Consider the following 22892-nt stretch of genomic DNA (forward strand, 5'->3'; position numbering starts at 1 on the left):
AGAAAACACTACCCATGAGATAAAACCTTGTCTTTTTGGTGTTGCTAATTGTATTAAATATGGAGAGCAAGTTATATAATATATTTTGTGAGATTAAACACTTGTTATATGCTAAGAAAAGTAGTGTGGTATGGTGAAAGTTTTGATGCCAGTGTGATGATAGTTAGGAGAAAGATGCTTTTTTTTTTAATATTCTTTCATCTTTATTCTCTCCTTTTATATCTTCCAAGCCTACCATTACTGATTTTTCTATTTTCCTTATGTGTTGATGAATTTTAAAGATTCTTGTGATAAACTCTGCTTTCACCTTTATTCTTGATGAATGCTCCTCTCTCACATAATCGAGAATATGTGCTCAGCTCCACTTGTCTGTATATACATATAGCAGCAAATCCTCGCTTTCATATGGTATTATATGGGCTTATTTAAATATCAATAAAACATATGCAAGATTGCAAGATTCTCTTTAATGTGGAAAAGGCCTAAAACTTATGGGGAAGTCCATAGTGGTTTCGAGGCCCAAGTTACTTTCGCTTAGGCCCAAAAGCCAATGGTGTTTCCAAGACTCACAAAATAAAAGGCTTGAAATTTATAAAATTAGTGCGTCCTTGTAATGTTTTATTCCAAAAGATAAAGAAATTTAAAATAAATATTGTAGTTTTAATTGTACCAAAAAGGAAGTTTGGTTAAGCAAATAAACACAAAAATCTGAGAAGATGAAACACACAAATCTTGTGCGGACTCATGTGTGTTGCATTTGTTAACCTACTTTGTTGGTAGTTAAATGAACATAATATTTATCATACAAAGTTTACTCGATTGAAGACGTGAATGGTTTTATGTATTTGTATTTGAAGCCTTTTTAGTTCGTCAGATTAAACGATAAAGTTTATTTTGATTCTTAACTTATGAGGAATTGTAACCACTTTTATTTGAAACTAAAAAACTAATTATTGGTGCTAAAGAACAAAACAAAACAAAAATCGTTTACAATGCAAGTTTATAACCAAAATTAGAAGATTGCAAGTATAAAAATAAACAAGCAAATTCATACTTAATAACGTAACAATATAAAATATACACCAAAGTAATCATTAAATTTTACATAACAAAAGGATCCTCGATGTCATTTGTACTCGCAAACTTTTGTACTCCACTAACTGCTGGATTGACTAGAATCGTCAAAGGAAAAGTAAAAAAATATGCACGGTGTTACTGATTCTATAATTGTATCATATTTGGATTTTAGTTTGTATGTAATCTTTGTTATGTTGACACGCAAAACGAGTTGTCTAAAAAGTTCTTACGTTTGAATCTTACATGTTTTAATCTTGGGGTGAAATAGTGTCGATTAATTGCTAGAGAATTATAAGTATTTCAAAATGAATTGTTTTAGGTTCGGATCCCACATACTTCAACAATGTGGTTACCTATCGTTAAAAAGATGCAAAAATAAATATTTACTATTTACATGGATGCAAGGTAATAAGCAATGAAATTATGAAAATGTAAATACCAAAAAGTCATTGAAGTTCATTTATTTTTATTTATTTATTTGTTTATTTTTGCTTAGCATCACACATTCTAATAAAATAAGTCTATTTTACATTTTACATTTTATTTTTAAAATCAATATCACATCAAACCCTAAATCCTATATGAACCGGGTATTGGGAGATCGAAGTTGGTAGTTTACATGTGGATAGACGACTGTTTCAATAAATGCCAATAAATGCCCTTTGCAATGTGAAACATAGATTTGCAATGACACCAATAAAAGAGGAGTACGTGTATGAGTCAAATAAAACAAGCACAACAAAGAGGAACAAGAAGGTTGCAACACAATAACCTATAACGGGCAAATGAAACTTGAAAATTGAAGTTGTTACAATAGAAAATGATGACCTTGGTGTTAAGGCAATGGAGTTCGCAGATGACATTGCAAACCCAAGATGTTTTGATGACTAGATTACCACCCTATGTATTTAGCTTTGACACCAGAAGGAGAAATAATACACACACTCTGATGAACAAGGGTTGTGGTTGTCACCCATAAAAATAAAGTTCCCGGATGTGGAGACGACAAGGCAACCCCTCAATCGACATCAAAATAAGTAGTAAGACTTTTCGATGATGATATATGAAGTTGGAGACCATGATCATGAGCACATTATAGCTAACCAAGGTGTGTGTCATGGAAGGAAAGTGTACCTCATGGGGGTCAATCATAACAAACTCAAAGTGATGGATAAATGGAGATTATAACAAAAAGGGTCCCAAGAAGAGAGAGAAAGAGAAAACGACCAAGGAACCAAGGAACGAAGTGAATATATTTTAGGAGAGGGATTACCAATGAAACCCTTGAGATAATTGGTAAATATATCATTGATTCCATATATAAAGATAAATACAACATCACAAAATTAAGAATCAAGAAAGCAAACTGTATTTTTCTTCTCGAAAACTTCTCTTATTGGACAATGGCTAAACGTATGATAATATTCATAAATTTTGAGCAACAAAATAGTCAATCAAAAAAGAAAAAGAAAATGATAATAGAAAACAATGAAAAATTATGCACTTATACCATTTTTTCTTGAAATTAATAAGATATTTATCAATTATCATTTCTCAAAAGAAAAATACAAAAACATAAAGAGGAAAATAAAGGTTTTTTTTTTGTACAAAATCAATACATAAAAATATTTTATTATATAAAATCAGAAAATAAAATAGTTTTTTATATAAAAAAAAATAACATGATTTTTTCATACATCATAATATGTTGAGGTTTTCTAATATCACAAATGTCGGTGAGAAAACATTATTTTAAATATGATCAAGAGATAAAATTATTTTATCTAGACATAAATATAAGATAACGGTTTCTTCGAGTAGTATGGATTCCCTAACGAAAAACTCAATAACTATAAATTTTGAACATATTTTTATTAACTTCTCAAAGCAACTTTACAACTATAAAATAGAAATAAATAAAAGCTTCTAGAAGTTATGAAGATATTCTTGAATTTTATTAGCATGCAGGCAATGGAGAGCCACACAGGCACTGGTTATGAAAATACGCCGAGCTATCGTACTTCTGCAAACTTCCGCCGGTCGGAATTTCACCACACAGTCTATTGAAACTAACGTTCCACGTCTGCAATTTTAGTCCTGTCAACGTCGCCGGCAAACTCCCATATATCCTGTTATGATTCAAATCTAACACCGACAAGCTCTCCGGAAACTGATTCAAATTCGAGAAGTTAAACTCAAACAAGTTCCTCGAAAAATTAGCAGCTTTAATCGTCTTATTCATCCCAAAAAACACCGACAAGTCTCCCATGAGCCTGTTTCTGGACAAATCTAACGCCGTGAAGTTCACCTGAGCCATTGACTGGGGTACACTTCCATTCAGTAGGTTATGAGATAGATAAATCGCCGGAAGCCTTCCGGTGAAATTCCCAAACGACTCAGGAATTGTTCCGGTTAGTCTATTCCTGTCCAGGCGAAGTGTTCGGAGTTTTGGCAACAAAGAGAGCTCCGGCGGGATTGTTCCGGTGAAACCATTGTACGATAAATCCAGTGTCGCTAAGCTTTTGATTTGACTGAGGAAAGAAGGGATGGGGCCGGAGATATTTGTATAGCTAATGGTGAGAGTTTTGAGTTTGGTGAGTTTGGCAATTGAAGACGGAATTTGGCCGGTGAGATTTGTGAGCTTCCGCAAAATTAGGGTTTCGAGGTAAGGGAGGTTGCCGATGGCCTCTGTGATTCGACCGGAGATGTTGCCGGAGAAGATGGTGAGTGCACTGATACGATCGGTGTACTCGTCACATTGCACAGAGTACCATGAACAACAGTCGATTTCTTTGGTCCAAGTTGTTAAGACATCGGGATTTCCAAATGATTTTTTGATTCTGAGAAGGATTTTTTCGTCTTTTTTGTTGCAACGTTGGGAGAGAGAAGGGTAAAGGGAGAGGAAGAGGGAGAGAAGAGCAATGGTGAAGAAAGATGTCTTCATTTTCATATGAAATTTTAACTGTGGAAAGGCGTATTTATAGATATGGAAAAGTTAAATTAGATCTTTATAATGTGTTTCAAAACCATCATTGCAATTGTAAAAGATGTTGATCATAGTTTATAGTTTGTGATTTTTACGTTCATCAACAACCCAGCTTTGTAAACTTTTGGTCGAAACATACAAACTTCAGGATCTTTTTAATCTTCATATGTATAATAAGTGTGTTGAAGCGGTTGAAAGCGAGTTTCACTAGAAAAGGTAATAAAATATAAATATAATCTTGCACCATGAGATATAGGCCATAGCTCAGCTGGTTTTGGAAAACAAAGATGCATATCTAAGGTGTAACAATTACCCAAGGCTAGATAGAATATTTTCATTGAAGATCACTAACATGAAGAGAGAACCAAAAAATACTGAATAAGAAAAGTTGAGTGTGTGGGTGGGGGTTGATTTAATAAAATGATACAGACAGTAGATATGAATATCAAAAAATAGAATAAATAAGACAATCAAAAATATATTAATAAAACTACTCAACTATCTTTATTTTAACCCTTCTCCCCTTCATAGCTTAAGTTATCTTTTGGGAAGTGTCAAACTCTTTCATTCGTATCATTACTTTAGAGATATTGCTAAGGGGAGATTGAATAAAATGATACAAACCATAGCTCTTAAAGTGGAATAATTATGATAATAAATAACGTAATAATAAACTCAAAAAAATAACATACTAAAATATGGAAACTAAGATCTATCCTATTTAACTATCATAATTTTAAGTTTTCACTGCATTATATCAAAAGTTGTAGAATTTGCTATTCGGTATTTGTTCGGTCGACTGCGGAGTAACAAGTATCCGGGAAATACTCGAATTCGGTAATTCATATAAAAATACTTTTAGAAAAATTATATATGTCAAAATCATAACTTGATTGAAATATATAGCAAAATTAAATACATTTTAATACACAAAACTGAAAAACACACAATGACCTCATTTTGAAATATAATTACTGAAAATTTAAGATATATATATATATATATATATATATATATATATATATATATATATATATATATATATATATATAGGGTTAGGTTATTTTGTTTTCACTATCTATTGTGTGCATGTATGATTGATTTTGGACCAATCATTTTAGTTATTTTAAGAAAATAATTAATGCATATTAAATGTTGAAGATATAATGGATATTAATTACATCTTCAGCATTTAATATGCATTAATTACTTTCTTAAAATAACTAAAATGATTGGTCCAGAATCAATCATACATGCACAAATAGATAGTGAAAACATTTGAACCTATCTCTTTCTCTCTCGCTCTCTCTCTCTCTCTATATATATATATATATATATATATATATATATATATATATATATATATATATATATATATATATATATATATATATATATATATATATATATATAGAGAGAGAGAGAGAGCGAGAGAGAGAGAGAGAGACTAATAATCACATGTGTGTTAAATAATAAATTATTAAGTATATTATACATATTAATCACCGAGTTGACTGAGTTTTACAATAATGTTTGCTTTAGTAAGAGGTCAATTGGGGAGTACTCAAATTCTATAACTCGTTTCGGTAAGGGGCCGAGTAGGAAGTACTGGGCTGAGTAATCGGCCAACTTGGCGAGTTTTACAACACTGTTCATATTTAAGGTTAAGTTTCTCCGAAAATGTCAACTCTTTCAGGTCTAACCTTAAGTTTTTTTCACACCTCCTCATCGGTCACCTCTCCTCCCCTCCGAAATGATGATGAAAGTCTTCACCCTCTTTACCATAGTTGTCCGTTACTTTTACATCCTCTATACATGTATGGACCACATTAATCTTCATTCCCTATTTTTCCAATGATAGGCGCCATTTCCAGCATATTCCTATTTACTGAAAGTTAACATGTGTAATATTATTCTATTACTTGTCCATCGTAGCATCCTCATTGCACAACTTTCTACTTTCTCTCATGCTTCTTCTTTTTTGGCTAACATATTGATCCCTAGAACATAGCCAGGATGATGCAGCTTTATACAATTTTCCCTTCAATTTTAACAAACTCATGTGGCAACCTCCACTTTAACCATCTCATCTCTATGTGGTGTGTAACATCGTCCTCTAAATCCCATTTCTTGTGGATCTCTTTGAGCGTATTACTTGAGCCTCATTGTAGTCTCTCACTATTACGCTCACACTCTTTGCTAAAATTATAACAAAGTTATTTCATCTTGTTGGTATTAATCTATAGCCTTTTTTTTGTCAAAGTTGTCCTAATATACAACCAAGGATTTAGTCTTGTTATCGTGTCTACCTCCTAGCCTAAGCATAAACCATGTCACTAATCTCGAGATGTCATGAGAAACCTCATTGATAGTCAACGGAAATGTAAGGAAGATTCGTGGTGGATCCTTTTTCCTCTAGGAAAGACTCTCAGTCGCCCACCGTTGTTCGGACATAAGTTTCTGAATGTCAATAAATACATATTGTGAATAGCCCGACATATCTCCATAGGACTAGGACCAGGTCCCACCAAATCATCTTGGGATATAAATCTGTCTTCCACGTTATTTCTCGTTCAGACATAAATCTGTCTTCGAGGTTCCTCCAAATCATCTCACTGATGTATTATCATATGTTTTATCAAGTTCAGTAAACACCATGTGTATATCTCTAGATATTTTTTTCTATATTTTCCCCATAAGGCGCATAAGGAGGAAAGACAAAGGCGCCTGAGAAGGTGGATTGTCTTATTCGTTGACCTCCCACGTATTTAGTTTTGGTTACGAATATTTCACATTGTAACCTGCCTTCAAACACTCTCTTCACATAGTTTCATGGTATGACTAAGAAGCTTATACCTTGATTGTTGCCATAACTATAGGTGTCACCTTCATTCTTACAAATCGATATCACAATTGTAGATATCCACTCCCTGACGCCTAGGCATGCTTTTAAATAGTGTTGAAAAAGGTTTACCTGTAGTCACATTTCCAATTACTCAAGGCAATGCCATAGTGTACAACTTTGTTCTTCCTAATCCTGTATAAGTCCTATTTCACTTTCTCACTTTTAATATCCATGCATAAGCATTCATTGTATGTATGTTGTTCGCCCTTCAATGCCCTCTCCATTCTCTCCATCTTAAACAATGTTGTCTCGTAAATAAAGAATGAAAAGTAACTACTCCATCTCCCCTTAAGATTAACATCTTTCACTAGAATTCAACCACTGTCATGTCATATATATAACTGACATTTCATGTCGCTTTTTTCTTCTCTATCTAGATTTTGATAACTTGTAAATTTCATTCTCCCATCCTTTAATATCCAACCTCATATACATCTCTTCGTATGTCATATATTTCACTTTGGGCACCACTTTTTGCATCTTTTTTGGCCTCCTTGCATCTTTTATTCGTCCTAGCCCTTTTTCCCATTCATTACACAAGAATGCCCTTGTAACACATTTGTGTTACCTTAACTTGGATTTTGAACTTCCTCATTTCACCACCAAGATCCTTTCAAGTTTGAGGGTAAGTAATAGTTTTGTATAGCTCTGATCACTTTATGACCAAAAATAGGCTAAATAGTGTCAAAATAATAGTTAAGTGGCTTAGCTACTCACAAATTCATGATGAAAATAAAAGGATAAATATACAAATCAATAATAAATTCTTAGTTCTACAAGACTAAATTATGCTTTTGACCAAGTTGCCTGAAACAGATAATCAACAAAAACTGCAAAGACAGACATTTTATTTGTCATTTTGATCTTTAATTTCAGCAATATCCTAGTTAATTTGATTAAAACAAAACCAAAATAATATATCAATTACAGGAGTTACAAAGACTAAATCATTTAAAATCAAATGAAGATAATCAAATTGTTAAAATCAAACCACTCAGCACAACAATGTACAAGACAAATCTATTCCTTCCTGTTTTGTATCAACTTTACAGGTTAGTATCTTGTTTGTCTTTTCATTCACACCTGACAATATCATAAAGGAGACTCCTTCCACTGTAATCTGTTTAACCCGTCTCTAATGGCTCTTCTGAACTCCCCATTGTGAAGAATGAACGATGACACATGTCCACCTGTCACCCATCTCACTTCAGATCCTGGCCAAGCTCTTTGCACCTCCAACACTGAGTGTTTGGGTATGTATCCATCATCCTAACAAACACCAACACCAAAATTTGAATTTACACTCATAAAACATAGTATTAGGGTTCAAATCAGGGGCCTATATATGGGGTGCTTACAGTGGCTGCAACAAGAATAACAGCGTCAGGGTTTTTGGGTATTGGGAAACGTGTGACATCTGTGAGAGACAATACGTTTCTCATCCGCTCTCTTACTTCATCAAGTGTCATACCAGCATTATGCACTGAAAGATCATCTCTTAGTGCTTCCCATGCTGTTGCATGCTTTAATACCCCTTCACAGAATGCCACAACAGCAGAATGCGGGGATAGAAATGGAAATGTAGCAATAGGTGTAGGATGTAATGATCCAACCATGGCAGCATGTACTCCACCTAAACACCATAAACAAACCCTAAAAGACCTTGAAAGCTTTACATTTCTTGATATCTATGTAGAAGAAATTTCAGAGCTTATGCATTTCGCTACTGTATCGTTTTCAAATAAAGTGTTGCCCTTTGGCCCTAATTTTTGTGTAAAAACAAAGTGATTTGACTCGTTTGCCCTTAAAAGATAGTATTAGAGTTGAAAAGTTACCCATGCTTAGACCACAAACGCCCATTTTACCAAAACCTGCTTCAGAATCCAACCAATGTAGGAGACTGCGTGCTTCTTCAATGGTAGCTCTTCCTAATAACAGCAAATCACTCACACATAACAATTTTGACCCACTTTGCAGAAATGGGCGCCTTTGTCCATAAAAAGGGCTACACAATTTTAAAAAAGAATAAAAGATAAGATGTGGGAAGCGAAAATCAATAAAGGAATTGGTTATTACCTCTCAAGAACCATTGTTGCTATATTTTCCTTCAAAAGTGGCCCACCAAGTCGCAACCTTCGCTCAAAACTATGGTCCCCAGTACCTAAAGTTCATAATCAAAGAATTTCAAATCCAATCATCATATCGGAAACAGTAAATTTTATGTTTTAATGGTGTATACCTGCGAGATGAACAACACAAGCCATTTTGTGAGTTGGGACAAATTTTGGGGCTAGAAAAGCAACTCTTGCAATGTGACTCTCAGGAGGCAATGCATTGATAAGTTGTTCATCACAAGGGGTCCTGAAAACACCTTCTTTCAAACAAGCACTTTTGGTTTCCCAAACTGTTTTCCAAACGGGTTGAATCAATCTTGGAGGCCAATTTTGGCCTTCAACTACTGGGAAAATCTGTCGAATCATTCGTTCTAAAAGATCAAGCTTTGTGCCACCCCATCCTCTTGAAAAGAACGGTGTGCTTAGTTTTGTTCTGTGCATGAATGCACCATATACATGGTCCAATACATAGTGAAGCATCCCAATTTTTATAGCCACCATACTCAAAACTTGAAATCAAACCAAGAAACCCTTGAAATTTTTTCAAGATTCAGTTTTTATGAATTTAATTCAACTTGAAAGCAGACCCACCGATCAGAACAGAGCACACTTGAATTCACCAAATATTAGGTTATCAATCAATACACCACAATCTGAGATTCGATTTCGAAGCCTCGTACATTCACCAAAAGATACGATTTCGTATCAAAACTCGTCAATTTGAAAGAACCCAAACGAGAAACTAGGCTAAAATTGTGCACTAGGATCTGGAAACGATGGAATAAACGGTTTCGATGGGTCAAGAAGAGAATAAAGAGACCGATTCATCGAGTTGTTGAGTGGGTTTTAAGGGATTAGGATTAAGCATTGATGAGAGGAAATCAAGAAATGGATTAGGAAAAATATTGGTTGCAAACACCGAAGGGGGACGATGGGAGAAAGAAGGTGGAACCGAGAAAACTGTGGGCGGGGATAAGTAGAATACCGAGTATATGCTGCTGACGTGACAGCGTGGATAAGGCCTTTTTAACACCCACGTCTCCGTCGCTATCTGATTTCTTGGTTTTGGTCAATTGCGATTAAACCTAACTTCAAAGATTTACAAACGTAACCTAATTCGATCGGTTTGAAAACAGCGGAGTTATAGGTGTGTTTGGAACTTTGGATGCGTTGTCAAATGATTACCTTTACATTTGTAGTTAATTATTGTATTCCTTTTAAAGAATAATTATCATCAAAATCAATCATCGACTCCCTTATACTAGGGATGAGTTATAAAACCGGAAACTCGGACCAGAATCGGAACCGGAACCGGTATAACCGGAAAATGCTTAAACGGTCCGGGTATTGGGTTCCAAAATTACTCTTAACCGGGTTCCGGGTATTTCGGGTATGGGTCCAACGGGTCCGGGTTATCCGGGTTTTTGAACCGGATATGTTTAAAAAAACCGAACTCGGGTTTAGTGGGCCAAGGAACCGATTTAGTGTCCAAGAACCGGTAAGGGTAAAAGAACCGGAACTGAAGAGTTATCCCTCTTATTTGATTGACAATTCTACATTCGAGTGACGACTTTTTTCCTCTGCTCAGCATCGGAAGTTTGGCCCTTATATGTGATCAACGATCTTCATCCCTACTTGGGACGACTCTTTTTGGATCCTCACGTTCCATCTCGTTTTTTTTTTTTGCCCTTCCTGTGATCGACGACAACAAATTGGTGGACAATTGTGATCGACGACAACAACAATTCCTCTTTGTGATTGACAATGGTGGACAATTGGATAGATAACAATGAAGATACACAAGTAAGTGTCAAGAATTTTGATTTCATGTCTTGTGAAGATACACAACTCGTTTTTTTTTTTTTTTTTGCCCTTCACTGTGATTGCAACAATGGTGGACGTTTGGATTTACTAGACATTCAAACAATTTGATTCCTAAAGTCAAAATACAACTTTTTGGTCAAACAATTTGATTCCTAAAGTCAAAATACAATGAAGATACACAATTAAGTTCCAATCTTGATTTTGTGCAGTTTGACCTTTTTGGTCAAACAATTTGATTCCTAAAGTCAAAATACAACTTGTCTATCTTGAAACTTTAGAAAAGAAGAAAAGGTATAAGAAACACGTGACATATGCTTATCAATGGCTTTCTGTTAATCCACAATTCCACATAAATACCCCTAACATTTTTGGTAAAGACTTGATAATCAAAGGATAAAATTGTCATTTTAAATTCATAAAGTTGCATAATACCCACTTACCCAGCATGTGCTTAGTTAACACATTTGTTTCATGCACCTATTTCCTAGCAAGGGTATCTCAGTGACCCACTTAATATCCCTAAAATATAGATGTTGTTTCACCTTTTTCACTGGACTATTTATGATTTACTTAATAGACATAATCTTAATTGTCATGTATTGTAGGTCAAATTTATGAATCAATTTGTGTTATTTTTTGTGGTTCAAGTATTGATGAGACTTAATTGTCATGTATTGTAGGCCAAGTTTATGAATTAAATTGTGTTATTGTATTTTAATTGTGTTTTTATTATTATCTATTATAGCTTGATGATGACGAGGTGTTTGTTGACAACACTCAACAAGAAATCAATGAGGAACCAACACAAAAGAGAAAAAGAGTAGGCAAAACAAGGTCCGATTGTTGGAAATCATTTGAGAAGATTTTTATTGATGGAGTTCGGCATGGAAAGTGCAAATGGTGCGAGAGGGTTCTCAAAGCCGACGGGAATAATACCGGTACGTCTAGCTTAAATAAGCATGCAAAGAATTGTAAGCAAAACCCCGAGAATTTGAAAAACCAACAAACATTACAATTTAAAAAAGAACCAAACGGGGAGGGTAGTGTTAGCACTTGGAAACATGACGACAAACGAATTAAAAAGGCTATGTTGAATTTGTTTGTAGTGGGTGGTCTACCTTTTAAATTTGTAGAAAATGAGGTCTTTATTGAATACACAAACGCACTAAACGGGAAGGTGGTTGTACCTTGTCGAACAACAATTTCAAAAAAAGTGTCACTTTATTATCAAGAAGAAAGAAATAAGTTAGTAACATTCTTATGTAATCCACTTAACACGGTTCATTTGACCACCGATTGTTGGACAAGTCCGAGTAAAAGGGTGCATTATATTGTCATTACCGCACACTTTATTGATGATAACTGGGAGATGCACAAAAGGATAATCAACTTTAAAAAATTAGATAGTCAACGGGGGGAAGATATCGGAAAAGAAGTGTTGAAATGTATTCAAGGGTGGGGTATTAAAAATGTCATGACTTGTACGGTTGATAATGCAAGTTCTAATGACAGAGCAATAGAGTTTCTAAAAAAAATTACCAAACTTGTACAATGAAAGAAAACACTTTCACATTAGGTGTATGGCACACATTATCAATCTAATTGTGAGAGACGGGATGAATAAAAATGACGAGAGTGTTAAATGTTTGCAAGACGCCGTAAGATATATTATAAAGTCCACACAACGGATTGCTTTATTTAAAAAGTGCATGAAAACCGTCGGGGTGGAATCAACCAAATTTTTGTGCAACGATTGTCCCACTCGTTGGAACTCAACTTACGACTTATTGAAGATCGCGGTGGATTTAGAAAAAGCTTTCTACGAGTATGAAATGGAAGGTAATTTTTTTCTGCATTCTTGCTGAATTTTTAGCCCTATTTAAACTGTCATATCTACTTCGTTATGAATCCGTTTGGGCTGATTTTTTTTAAAATTGTAGTTCATTGTTTGGCAATAGTTATAGACTTTGGAAACACCTAATTTGCATGTGTTTTAAGTAAGTTACAGCCCTCGAAAAATGATATATCAAAGCTGTTTTGAATATGTTAACAACATTATTTTAGAATTTTTCGTTAACTTTAAACTGTCATATCTACTTCGTTATGAATCCGTTTGGGCTTATTTTTTTTAAGTTGTAGTTCATTGTTAGGCAATAGTTATAGACTTTGGAAACACCTAATTTGCATGTGTTTTGAGTAAGTTACAGCCCTCGAAAAATGATATATCAAAGCTGTTTTGAATATGTTAATAGCATTATTTTAGAATTTTTCATTAACTTTAAACTGTCATATCTACTTCGTTATTAATCCGTTTGGGCTGATTTTTTTTTTAAATTGTAGTTCACTGTTTGGCAATAGTTATAGACTTTGGAAACACCTAATTTGCATGTGTTTTGAGTAAGTTACAGCCCTTGAAAAATGATATATCAAAGCTGTTTTGAATATGTTAACAGCATTATTTTAGAATTTTTCGTTAACTTTAAACTGTCATATCTACTTCGTTATGAATCTGTTTGGGCTGATTTTTTTTTTAAATTGTATTTCACTGTTTGGCAATAGTTATAGACTTTGGAAACACCTTATTTGCATATGTACAGAGTCATTTACAGCCCCCCAAAATGATATATTATTTTTTTTTTGTAACTTTTTTTTGATAGATTGTTCCTTTGCACGAGATGTGGTAACCCCCGTGAGTGAAGATTTTGTAACTTGTCGAGCAATGGTCTCCTTTCTTGAGAAGTTCAAGGTGAAAACAGAATTGGTGTCGACGACTTCAAAACCATTGGCAAATCGGTTTTTTGGAGAAGTATGTGACATTTACAAACATATACGGGTTTGGTCAAAAAACAAACGATTTTATTCAATTGGGAAGGATATGATAGACAAATATGAGAAGTATTGGGGAGATTTTGAAATTTTGAATGACTACATGTACTTTGCGACTATCTTGGATCCGCGAATGAAGACAGAATTTCTTAGACATGCTTTTGAAACATTGATCAAGTACAAGATGCCGGAAAATAAACCCCTTTCCGAATTAGATATTACTGCGAAGACTAAGTCTTTAATCAAGGATATTGAATCGAGATTTGAGAACTTTTTTAATTGTTACAATACCAACTCTAATGTACCATTTGAAACTGGTGGTAGTCAAGATGCCGTGCATATTGATGATGATGACGACTTTGTGGGTGACTATTTTGCTCAATCGGTGAATTCCTCGGCTTCAAAGGAAACGGAATTAACACGATACTTGAACGAAGGACAAACCCAAGGCGTTAAGGACTTTGATATATTGGTTTGGTGGAAAAATAACACATCTCGTTACCCAATTCTCTCGCGGATGGCAAAAGGTATAATTTTAATTACTTATATTTTTTATTATAATGTAGTATAATTTAACATTATATGTTTATGTTATTAGATCTTTTGGGCATTCAAATATCTACTGTGGCTTCCGAGTCCGCTTTTAGTACAAGCGGTCGCATAATTGATAGTTACCGAGCAAACTTGTCCGCACCTATAATAGAGGCTTTGGTTTGCACCCAAGATTGGGTGAGGAAATCAAAGAAACCAATTGTTGACAACATCGATGACATTCTTAAAGATGATGATGTAGCTAAAGGTAGCAAACAAATTCATTTTATTATCTAATAACAAAACATTGGTTATATGCTAACTTTCATATTAATTTTTTTTATGATATGTATTAGAGTTGGAAGACGCCATATGCACCCAAAATGGAAATGGAAAAAGGCCGATAGATATTAACGAGTAGTTATACTATTTTTGTTTTTTTTTTGTTGATAAATGATTATTGGTTTGTAAGTGTTTGTTTTGGTTGATTAATGTTTTTGAACTTGAATCAAATTTACTTGGTGTAAACAAGTATAAATGAATGATATTTTAATCAATGCATGCACATCCACATTCCACTTTATTATTTTTTTATTACTTTTATTTTAATCAATGGTTTTCGTCATTTTAATAATCATTTTAATGAATGTTTCTTTTTATCTATGTTGTGGTAAAATAACAATGAAAAGAACATAACACAAGCGAAGAAGGGGACAATGGTTGGGTCCAAGTTCATGGTACCTATTGAACAATTCAAAATCAAAGTCTAATATTCAAAACAATTCAAATCAAAATTCTTAAACAATTAAGAACAAAACAACACTTATTCCTTGACCATCTTGTCGAGTTAACACATCTTCAATCTCTATACATAAAACAAAAATAAACATATTTAGTATTAAAAAAAATGCTACCAAATAAATTAAAAGCACAAAACTTATTACCTAGCTATATTATTCGGATTTTTGGCACACGTATGACAATGTCTATTAAGACTACTTGTACCGTGTCTTGATGGATCGACTTTAAGTGTAGCGAAACAATACTTACACCTTGCTTGCCTTCGTTCAACCCCATCATTTTCTACTACCCACAACATATCAAAATGTTGCCAACATGTGGACCTCTCCTTCAAATTCAAATGCTAAACAAATTAAGTAAAATAAATCTAGGTAGATTTAAAGCATGTAAAAAATGAAGTATCAAAGTTATAAAACTAATAGATTCAAAACGGAACCTAATTGAAGTATAAAGACGTAAATTAGTCAATTACTTTAAATGCATATTTGTATAAAATTAAAAAGAAACATAGTTGAATTAGGAGGTTAGCTTCCATGAATGTTCTTGAAAAGAAAAAAACAACTCAAAACCTTCAACTTAGAGAATAATAAGTTAAGTGAAAATGTAGAGGTGGAAGGACCTATTTATAATGAGAAGTTGTGAGATGTTGACAAAATATGAAAATTAAAAGATTGCTAATGTCAAAAAATTTGTCTCTTGCTTTTATGTTCAAATTTTCAAAGTTGAAGCCTTCAAGGTCAAAGATACAAAAAAAACAAGTTAGTGTGGTTGCAAATAAATAAATAACTAACAATTTAGAATTTCAACATATCTTAAATTAAAACACACAGCCCAAAATAAATTATCCAATAGTCAAATACATAATTTCTTAAAAAAAATAAACAAATAAATAAATAAATCAACGTACAATGCCTTATCCAAAGTATGAAGTGCCTAATTGTCTATCCAATAGTCCAATATGAACACGTAAGTTAACTAACTGTGATATGACCTAAATGTCATTTTTTTAAACCAATATTGTTATATCTATTTATTTATTTATTTATTTATTTTTAAATAAATCAATGTCGTCAATAACCTAATAACCTAAATGTAATTTTTTGTTTGTTAATTTTTTTATAACGATTGAAAGATTATGGGTAATAAAAAAAAATTCGGGTTTTCCGGTTCTAAACCCATTTGACCCGGTTCTACTTTACCCACTTTCCTATTTCCGGGTTTTTCGGTTCTAGACCCACTTTACCCGGAACCAAACCGGACCCGGTTCCTATATACCGGTCCGGTTTCCGATTCTTAAAAATATCGTTAAACGGTTCCGGGTTTGGACCCACTTTCATTCCTACCTTAGAACTAAATGTAACACCATTCTGGTGCCATATCACATGTCATATTATCAATGGTGTTATAACACCAAGTGGGAAATGGACAACATGTTGTATCTTTTATGACACCAACTTTTTTTTCCATTTTATAATTTATTTTTTATTTATTTTGATTTTTTTTAAATTGAGACAAATATTTTTTAAATATAAAAAATAAATAAAACATAATGTTTAAAAATTATAAAAAACAATTAAAAAATTTTTTAGATTAAAATTAACATAAAGACTAAATTATACATAATATCCAAAAACAAAAAAGAAATAACATCCAAAAAAAAAAAATACAACGCTATTCGCGATGCAAATAATCTGTTGTTCCTGGTTTGAAACTGAACATGTCTGGGCTCCGTTGGGATATAGTGTGTAATATTTCGCCATTTATCTTCTACTACCATGTTATGCATTATGATACATGCATACATGATATATCGTAAAGTTTCTAAATCCAATGGTCGTGATGCATGTTGGAATGTATGTCACTTCGCCTTCAGCACTCCAAAAGCACGTTCCACATCCTTACGTACTCCTTGTATTTTCTTAAAAAAATTGTCTTGTTCTTCAACCGGGTGGCGGAATGCCTTCATTAATGTGGAATACTGATGATATATTCCATCTATAAGGTAATACCCATATTTGTATTCGTTTCCATTCACCGTGAAAGGAGCATTCGGGGCTTTTCCATTCAAAAGATCGTTGAATATTGGCGAATGATCAAGAACGTTGACGTCGTTGTTGGAACCCGCAACCCCAAAAAATGCATGTCAAATTCATAAATCTTGAGAAGCGACAGCCTCTAACACCAATGAAGGTGATCCGTGATGACCACTTGCGTATTGCCCTTTCCATGCTACCGAACAATTTTTCCATTTCTAGTGTGTGCAATCAATGCTTTCAATCATTCCGAAAAACCCATGACGTTCTTCATGCGCCACATACAATTCTTGCAAATCATGCAACGAAGGTTTCCGCAAATACACGTCTCCAAAAGTTTCAACAACACCCCTTGACAATGTATACAAACTCTCTCTTGCGGTTCTTTCGGACATTCTCATATAGTCGTCCATGGTGTCGGGTGACTCCCCTATAGCCATCAAACGAATGGTCACAACACATTTCTGCAACGTTGTAAACCCCTGTTTATCTCTAGCATCATATCTTAATTGAAAAAAATTCGTACCTAAACATCAATTAACTACAGTTTAAAAATATATTGCATATGTTGTAAAATTAAAGAAACATGTAGTACATTTCTATTTATTTTGTATAAAAATATAGTAAACAAACGATACCGGCTTTCCAAGGCGTTGACGATTCGTAAGAACACATCCCTACTCAAACGAAATCTTCTTTTGAAGTCCTTCGCCCCATATACACAATTATCCGCAAAGTAATCGCGATATAGATGTTCATGTCCTTCTTCGCGATTTCTGCACGTCTTGTTAGTAGCGGGGATGGGTCTGGTTGTAGCAGGTCAGTAGTGTAATAATGATACATCATCCTAAAGAAAATATCGTCATCTGAATCATCGGACGAGTCGAAAGGATCCATATTTTTTTTTAAGATAATTGAAAGTATGTAGAGAGGAGAAGAGAAAGTGTGTGAAATTTTTAATAAAATGAGAGGTATTTAGAGGATAAATTGTTTTTTTTTTAATAATTTTTTTCAAACCGTTGCAAATTAAAACTCAAACAGTCACAATTCTTCTGTTTCTTCCCGTCACCACGCCAACGAGAATCACCCTCGACGAGTTGCAACGAGCAGGGGGGCGGTGTTCCCCCCGTTATGCAGCCGTCGCCAACTGCCACATCAGCTGCGTTGTTTCTCGTTTGGCCTATACCGTTCGCTCTTATAAGGCCGGACGGAATGGGACGCTAGAGGAGCCGTAGGAAGGTTCCCGCTCCGATTTATACCGCACCGGCGGTGCGGTAAGGCTGTGCGGGGAAGGGAGTGAGGGAATCGGTTGTCGTGTTTGCGCTCCTTTGCTGATTGGGTAGACTTTTTTTTAACTAACTGTTAAAAGACAGTAACTTGTGAAACTTTTTTTGTTTTTTTGTTTTTTTTAATTTCTAACGACTAATTGGTTAAAAAAAATTTACCCTCTACAACCTCTATAAATATTCATACTTATTTACCTTCAATCAAACCTTCAAACAAACCCTCTACGACCTTTATTTTCTTTTTTAAAAAAATAAATCCTGACAATAAACTCCAACCTCCGATAGAAGGAAAAAAAAAACTCATGTTTCGAGTTTAAGCACCCCTACTCGAAAACATTTTTGCTATCGATTCATCATCACAAGGATTTTATCGTCCCCAACGCGATGCTTTCATTCAATCTCCACTATAATTTCAATATCAAAATGTTAGACAATATTACCCGGTCCAAGTTCCAAATGTTACTCCGCAAATGTTTTAAAACTTTGTTATTTTTCTCGATCAACATTCACCAAATCAACGTCAAACCCAAACCCAAACCCAAACTCAAACCCAAACCCAACAAAAATTCTAACTTGTCAATGAGTTGGATGACTCGGAAGAAGAAGAGATGGTTCCTGAAACTCAACCCACACCACCCCCACAACGATGCAAAGTGTGATAACCGTCAATTTCTGGTCAAGTCAAAGTCAAACAAAGTCAGCGAGTCAAACCGGTAAACTCAGTTAGTGCTTGTATGTTAGGACTTACTCTATGTTTACTAATGTACAACTCTCTATTATAATACAAAGTATCACACGGAGGTTTTACATGTTCAGAAATTCTAAACCCTAACCAGGTTGAGTGATGTAACGACTCTATAAAGCACTATTACATACCCTTCAAGGGCATAAAACACTCATAACGAGGCATAATGGGGTTTACAAACCCTGCATTACGGGGCCAAACACTAACAAAGGTTACAAACAAAGTCTCTCTCAATCTCTCCCTCTCCCAAATCTTTCCCAAATATTTCTTTATATCTCAAATCCTCAAATCTCTCCCAAGTCTCTCTCAACCACTTCCTTTGTTGAAAATAACTCAAAACCAAAGGAGAAAAACCAAAAGGACCCTCTTGGTCCGGAACCTTCTTGAATCGGAACGCCAACTCAAGAACCGGACGAACGTCTTTGAACTTCGGACACTCCTGACACTCCTGACTTCGTACATTCCTGACACTCCTGACTCCGGACAGACGCTCCTGACTCCAGACATTCCTGACTCCGGACATTCCTGACACTCCTGACTCCGGACGGACGCTCCTGAACCCCGGAAAATCCTGACTCCATACGGACGCTCCTGAATCCCGGACACTCCTGACTCCGGACGAACGCTCTTGAACTCTAGACACTCTTGACACTCCTGACTCCGGACGAACGCTCCTGACATCCGGACCCCATTCCGGATTTTTGACCATTTCAAACCTTTTAGCAATTTTAGGAATATTTGACGTTGGGAACACCCTCAAACTCGTATTTCTCATGACTAAAACCCCCTAAACTCCTATTTTATCCAACCTTGAAGAGTTAGAACACATTTTTATGAATAATGTCTAAGATTCATTATTTTATTCATAAGGTAATCACTCACTTTATGTCACTATTCACACCTTACCTAGTCAAATCGTTATCCTTTTTCAACTCATCCCAACACTCCATCAGAATTTCCTTAACCAAATCCACCCAAGAGATCTTATTCCTCACCTTCAAAGTCTCATTTGCCTCCACCAAAAACACACTTTTCTCTCTCCCTCTTTCTCAGTCACGATCTTCTTGACAAAAGTATTCAGGAGATTTCCTCCATTCTGGGTAAGTTCCTTCATTCAACTCCTAAATACTCTATATTTCTTCACATGAATCATAAATCATTCACACAAATATTCACATATTTGTCTTTAGGATCTTCAAATCTTCAAGCATCTTTCAAGTGTCTTGACTTGAAACTCCCCTTCTTCAACTTACCACCTAAGGGAATCACTCAAGGTGAGTTCATACCCCTATCTTTTCATGTTTTAATGGGGAGAATATAAGTTACAACACTAAAATACATTCTAACTCAATCAACAGCTTTCAACAGAAAAGTTATGAGCTATTCACGAACTGTTGATAATCTTAAACTTAATATTTTTCAAAATTGTTCAATATGAAAATAGTTCAGGTTTATACCTTTCTAATGACTACTTGCACACATTCATATGATTTTTCTACAATTTATGACAATTTTTACAAAACTGTCTATCATTTCATAAATGAATTCGGACCAGACTGTGTATAGGGGAATTTTCACACTAGTTAGAGACCACTAAAAATTATAATAAAAATTATGAACAAACTAGACACATTTCTTGAACTCTCAGAGTTTACAGATTCAATTTTTAACTTACAGTGATTTTTCTAAGAACAGTGACAGAAAGGTTAAAACTAGTAAAAACAGTTTACAAGTTTATCAACACTTTGTAACATGTTGAGCAAGGTGTATAGCAATAAATTACTACATGTTGAATGTAGTTCTTGTTAGTTTAATTTCATGAAACAAAAATAGTCATTCATCATAAGGGTTTTCATTCCCTACAAACATATATGATAAACTATAATAGGCATAGTTTATGGTACATTAACACTACGAACATACTAAGGAAGGTTCCATTCATACTTCAAAAAAAAAAGGGTTTTCATTTACACTACACGTAAACTCGTTGAATCAAATTGTGAGATACTACTTCATTATATTATATAGAGTACTGGTTAAAGTCATGTATTATAACCATAATCTCCTGTATGGAGAGCGTGATACTTGTATATAGATCTATATTGGGATTGACAATCTCGCACCTTAGCTGCTTGCAACAGCTAGACTGGCAGGTGTGGGGTGGCAAATATCAAAACATTCCGACTCCCGAAGAAGGTCGTAATAGGCTTACTATGTCAATTGTATGGTTATAATAACTCACATAGGGAAACAACGACACATATAGTTTACGGGGATTCTTGCATTCAAAAGGGTTTTATTTATTTAAAACTGCATATACTATAAGTATGGTAAATACCTGTACATTTCGGTCTTTGAGTTTAAAGACTACAACTCATTTTATAAGGAAAATATTGGATTTTATTGAACATACACTACATTTACAAAGAAAGGTTTTCAACTCTACATACAATAGCTTATGCACTCACCAACTTAACTGTTGACACTCTTTAAAATTACTTGTATTCTCAGGAAATTAATAGAAACAAGTAACTACCAGATTTTGAGGATGGAACGCTACGACGTCAAACAAACTCTTTTATCATTATATTGTAATCGATTTTGAAACATGTAACACATGTAAGCATGTAACTTTCTCGATTATATTTATGATAGTTGTATTTACTTTGGTCACTATTATACTCGTTGTTATGATACTATACATGAAGTCCTCCACCTCCGGACATTTCCGCCATCCTAGGTTTGGGGGTGTGACAGATTGGTATGAGAGCATTGTTTATAGTGAATTATTTGAGTAATACATGAATTATGTGAATTTATGTGCTTATTACTTGTTTATAATGATATAATAAATAAAGGATAAAAATAAGCGTAAAAAATAAAGTGTTAGATAAACCCAATATTGATGAAGAAAGTTTAATTGGTCGTGACAAGGATTACAGACATATAAAGAACGCCAAAATCCGAGTTATAACGAAGAGGTTATGACCTGTCGAAGTTTCACGACAAAATCGACACGACGCTGTGTGACGTAAATAATGGATTTATGATAGAAGACTTTTTGGCCTTAGTAATCTAAACCAAAGTTGTAGTATACATTAAATCGAGAGCGTGCATAAAAAGAACGCCCAAATCTGACTTCGTATGAGGAAGTTGTGAATTTTCTAAGATTTGGCTTAGCAGTGCACAACCCGAAAATCGAATTTTAGATTGATAGGTTTTCGGCCTATGTGACCTAAATGAGAGTTGAAGATCTCATTAATAGGAACTTAACGGTAAAAAAACAGACGAAAACATAGTCCGTATGTAGAAGTTATGAATTTTACGCGGACATTTAACAGTATAATCTCCTCGTACTGTTAAATTTAAGATCGGTCGAGAATTAGCCGACGGAGTCAAAATGAAAGTTGTAGATCTTATTTTTTTCCTACACATTGATATAAAGAACGTCAAAAAAGGAGTTCGTATGTGAAAGTTACGGGTTTTAGAAGTCGGAAGTGTGTTGTGCGAAAATGGGTGACGTGACACAATCTTAGTCATTGCTTTCTCCCGAAGTCTTACCACCAGATAGTGACATGTGGCACCAAGTTCACCCATATTTCACTCTATAAATAGAACCTCTCCTACCCTCATTTTCTTCACACCTTTCACATTCTTTCTTCTCTTTACCTTCTCTCTTTAGAACCTCTCTCTAGCCCCGAAACCCCCCAAAAAGCCTAGGGAACCTCCTTAACACGAGGTGGAAGCCCCGGAGTGCTCGACGG

General features: G+C 34.4%; 2 protein-coding genes across 2 annotated transcripts; both read right to left on the reverse strand.

Annotated features, from left to right (window-relative positions):
• Window positions 1-2916: 2916 nt before the first annotated feature.
• Window positions 2917-4223, reverse strand: LOC111884032 (polygalacturonase inhibitor). Its single transcript, XM_023880362.3, has one exon. It carries the CDS (start codon window positions 4025-4027, stop codon window positions 3035-3037), a length of 993 nt encoding a protein of 330 aa, XP_023736130.1. The 5' UTR covers window positions 4028-4223; the 3' UTR covers window positions 2917-3034.
• A 3565-nt stretch (window positions 4224-7788) lies between these two features.
• On the reverse strand, window positions 7789-10129 carry LOC111884029 (uncharacterized). The gene is made up of 5 exons (XM_023880359.3): window positions 9208-10129; window positions 9045-9129; window positions 8804-8973; window positions 8327-8601; window positions 7789-8237 (listed from the first exon to the last, which is right to left on the reverse strand). The coding sequence occupies exons 1-5, from the start codon at window positions 9581-9583 to the stop codon at window positions 8061-8063; spliced, it is 1083 nt and encodes a 360-aa protein (XP_023736127.1). The 5' UTR covers window positions 9584-10129; the 3' UTR covers window positions 7789-8060.
• Window positions 10130-22892: the final 12763 nt, after the last annotated feature.

The sequence above is a fragment of the Lactuca sativa genome, chromosome 8, assembly GCF_002870075.4.
Source record: "Lactuca sativa cultivar Salinas chromosome 8, Lsat_Salinas_v11, whole genome shotgun sequence".
NCBI classification, from domain to species: Eukaryota; Viridiplantae; Streptophyta; class Magnoliopsida; order Asterales; family Asteraceae; genus Lactuca; species Lactuca sativa.